The sequence below is a fragment of the Dipodomys ordii genome, unplaced genomic scaffold (assembly GCF_000151885.1).
Source record: "Dipodomys ordii isolate 6190 unplaced genomic scaffold, Dord_2.0 Scaffold159, whole genome shotgun sequence".
NCBI lineage: Eukaryota > Metazoa > Chordata > Mammalia > Rodentia > Heteromyidae > Dipodomys > Dipodomys ordii.
The window spans coordinates 685057-688478 of NW_012267375.1; the positions used below are offsets into that span (position 1 = coordinate 685057).

General features: G+C 67.1%; 1 protein-coding gene across 1 annotated transcript in view; it reads right to left on the minus strand.

Moving 5' to 3' along the window:
* The window catches only part of Slc19a1 (solute carrier family 19 (folate transporter), member 1), a 16789-nt gene that overhangs the window by 2863 nt on the left and 10504 nt on the right, over positions 1-3422 (minus strand). Inside the window, exons 6-7 of the mRNA XM_013032901.1 lie at positions 2602-2743; positions 6-317 (exon numbers count right to left, since the gene is read on the minus strand). Coding sequence (XP_012888355.1) covers positions 6-317; positions 2602-2743 — 454 coding nt within the window. The remainder of the gene's footprint in view (positions 1-5; positions 318-2601; positions 2744-3422) is intronic.

Sequence of the window (3422 nt, forward strand, 5' to 3'; positions counted from 1 at the left end):
CAGGCCTTGGCCTCGTGCTCAGAAGGCCCCAGGCTGGCCTTGGTGCCGCCGTCCGGGGGCAGGGGCGCGGCTGAGGGCTGCAGGCCGCCCTGGCTCCCGTCCAGCACGCTTGGCGTGGGGGGCGTCTTCTCCCAGGGGCTCCTCAGCTCCTGTGCCTGGGGCAGCGGCAGGTGACAGCCCCTGTGGCCTTGCGGCCAGCGCTGCAGGCAGGACAATGGCAGGCGGGGACCCCACTGGCAGGACTGCAGGCCGCCCAGCACCGCCCCGGCCAGGTAGATGACAGACAGCACCAGGAAGTACATAAAGTAGACGAAGAACTGGAAGAGAAAGGCAGACGTGAGGGCGGGCAGAGCCAGCCGGGAGCTGCACGCCCCTCCTTCAGCCGGGGTGGCCACGGAACACAGCCCCAGGTTACAAGCGTGCGGCCCAAGCACGGGTGCCCACTGCTGTGGTACCCACCGCCCTTCCTCCTCCCTGCACAGCCCAGCCACCCTGCAGGGGCTCATACCGCCCTTCCAACAGCCCCCAGAGGAGGTCAGGGCGCACAGGGCACCTGCACGGCCACCACAAGGCACGGCCCTCCAGCCCTGGGCTGAATTCCCACACTTGCCAAGAGGCTCCAGGGCGTATGGAGTGCCGGAACTTCCCCAGGGCACACAGCAGGCCAAGGAGCACACAGCAGGGGCCACGGCCCACTTCTGGGCCGGCCCCAGGACAGAAGCTGCACAGCCATGACCAAAAACCCAGAAGGGGAAATGTCTCCTCCTCATCCCCAAGGCCACCACGCAAGGACCCGAGGAGGCCAGTGTGCACACTCGCGTGTGTGCATACACACACACACAACACAGCCCCTGCCCCACACCCTTACAGACAGTGCAGCTTTGGAAGCAAACCCAGACACGCTCCACGAACCCCTTTGTTCCCACAACACCTCCCCAGGCTAGAGACAGACTCGGTCTACCATCAGCCGGTGTGGGAAGGCGGACAGAGGGGAGGCAGGGCCTGTTGGCACGGCCCAGCAGGGACACGGCGGTGGGGCCGGGCAGGGAGGCTTCATTCCTTGTCCACATGTGTTTGGAACTGAAACGCCAGCCATTTAGCGAGACCAGGATGAAGAGCCCAACATGAGCTTGCTCCCTCAGAACAAAGCCAGGGCCACCTGGTGAGGACGACCCCAGCAAGGCCCCACGGGACACAGTCCGGCCTAGCACCTGCCAGCCGCTGCGCAGCACCGCCACCCACGAGAGGCCTGGCGCTGGGGTCCCACCCAGCTGCTCTGACAGCTGGAGAGGCCGGAGGAGGAAAGGAGACGGGACATGGTTCTCTGGTGGCCGTTGGAGCTCCCCGGGGGCTCTGGCCAGCTAGCTCTCCATGGCCACCCACAACAGCAGCACCACGCTTGGGGAGCAGGAGAGAACCTGGGGCCCGGGGACAGAGATGGCTCTCCCAAGCGCCACAGCCCCTCAGTCTGGAGTCCTCGTGCAACGGCCAGGTGAAGCCTGGCCGTCCTGGGGAAGCTGGTGGCAGGGGCTGCTAAGGGCAGAGTGCTGGCGTCCTTCCAGACCCGCCAGCAAGCCCCAGCAAAACCGTCGCCCCCACCCCAGCCACCGCCTCCACCCTGAGGGTCAGCTCCCACACAGCAGCCACAAACCCGTGCAGCAGAACCTGGGCTGCTGGAAGACAGGGCCACCCTAGCTTCAAGGTCAGTGTCCAGTCACAGGCTGGACACTCACCGGAGCCCGGTGACCATCCCTCTCTCGTGCCTGCTACCTTGGCCCATGCCCCCAGCTCTGAAAGCCTGCCTTGGTCAGTGAAATGTCCCCTCACACACGTCAAACTTCTGCCTTGGATAGGAAAACAGAGGTGTGCCTGAGGGGCCAGTGTGCCCGCACCCACCGGGCCGCTCTCCCACCAGGGCTTGAGGCCAGCAGATCCTGACAACCACACAGAGGGAAAGTGAGACAAAGAGCCATGTCAGCTCGCAGCCGGCCAGGACAGGACACCCAGGAGCAGGGAGGCCCACACAGAGCCTGGGCATCCATGCACGCAAGCCCAGAGGTCTGAGCGGGAGGGGCCGGGGCACAGGCTGGGGGAGGAGGCACAGTCTACCTCCTAATGGGGTGCTTACGGGAGGGGCCGGGGCACAGGCTGGGGGGGCAGAGGGAGTCTACGTCCTAACGGGGTGCTTACGGGAGGGCCAGGGCACAGGCTGGGGGTGGGCAGGGGCAGTCTACGTCTAACAGGGGGCTTACGGGAGGGGCCAGGGCACAGGCTCGGGGGGAGGGGGGACAGTTTACGTCTAACATGGGGCTTACGGGAGGGCCAGGGCACAGGCTGGGGGGGAGGGTGGGCAGAGGGAGTCTACGTCCTAACAGAGGGCTTACGGGAGGGCCGGGGCACAGGCTGGGGGCGGGCAGAGACAGTCTACGTCTAACAGGGGGCTTACGGGAGGGGCACAGGCTTCTTCCCTCCCGCGCTGCACGCCCGGTGGTAACGGGTTTGAAGTCTGGGCACCGAGTAGGGATCCACAGCAGGTGGAGCGCAGTGGCCCCTGGAACCCCACAGCGCACTCCCACAGAGGGCTGCGTGAGACCGGCTCACCTGCGACCTGACCTCGAGGCCCAGCACCCGCTTGTCAACGACCACGAGCGTGATGGAGCTTTTGAGAACGGTAGCAAGGAACGTGTTGATCCCGAAAACCAAGGCACAGAGCTCTTTGGACAGGGAAGACGCGATCTGAAAACTGGGCGGGGATGAGGCCCTCGTCAGCCCTGCTGAGGACAGGAAGCCAGAGCCGGGGAGAAGGTGGGCTGGTCCGGCTGCCTTGCCTGCACCCACAATGGCCCAGAGGCCAGGTGGCGGGGGCCCCGCAGAGGGCCCCAGGTGCTCGGCCAGTCCCAGCACACCCACAGGCACGCGGCACTGCTCCGAGAGCTCCCGCCCTGCCCTGGCAGAGGCCAGGCGGCTGGGGGGGCGGGGAGGGTGGCCCACAGAGGGGCCCAGGGCAGCGGGCCCCAGGTGCTCGGCGGTCCCAGCACACCCACAGGCACGCAGCGTGCTCCGAGAGCTCCCGCCCGCCCTGGTGGCCCGCAAGCCCGCCAGACGGCAGCAGCAGCACCTGGGTCAGGCACAGGTGCAGCACCAAGGACCGGCCAGCAGGCAGCTGCGGGAGCCACGCCCACCCGCCACGGCGCCAGCACAGGGTCTGCAGGAAGCAGGCCCAGGAGGGCTCCAGGCAGCTCCCTCCAAACCCTCAGGAGCTCATCCTGAGAACCTCGGGCACAACAGGGTTTGGGATGGATGACCACCCAGAGAGGATGCACAGGGTGAGGGCCCAGGGGTGGGGGAGCCCAGGGACTGGGGGAGCCCAGGGACGGGGGGAGCCCAGGGACTGGGGGAGCCCAGGGACGGGGGGAGCCCAG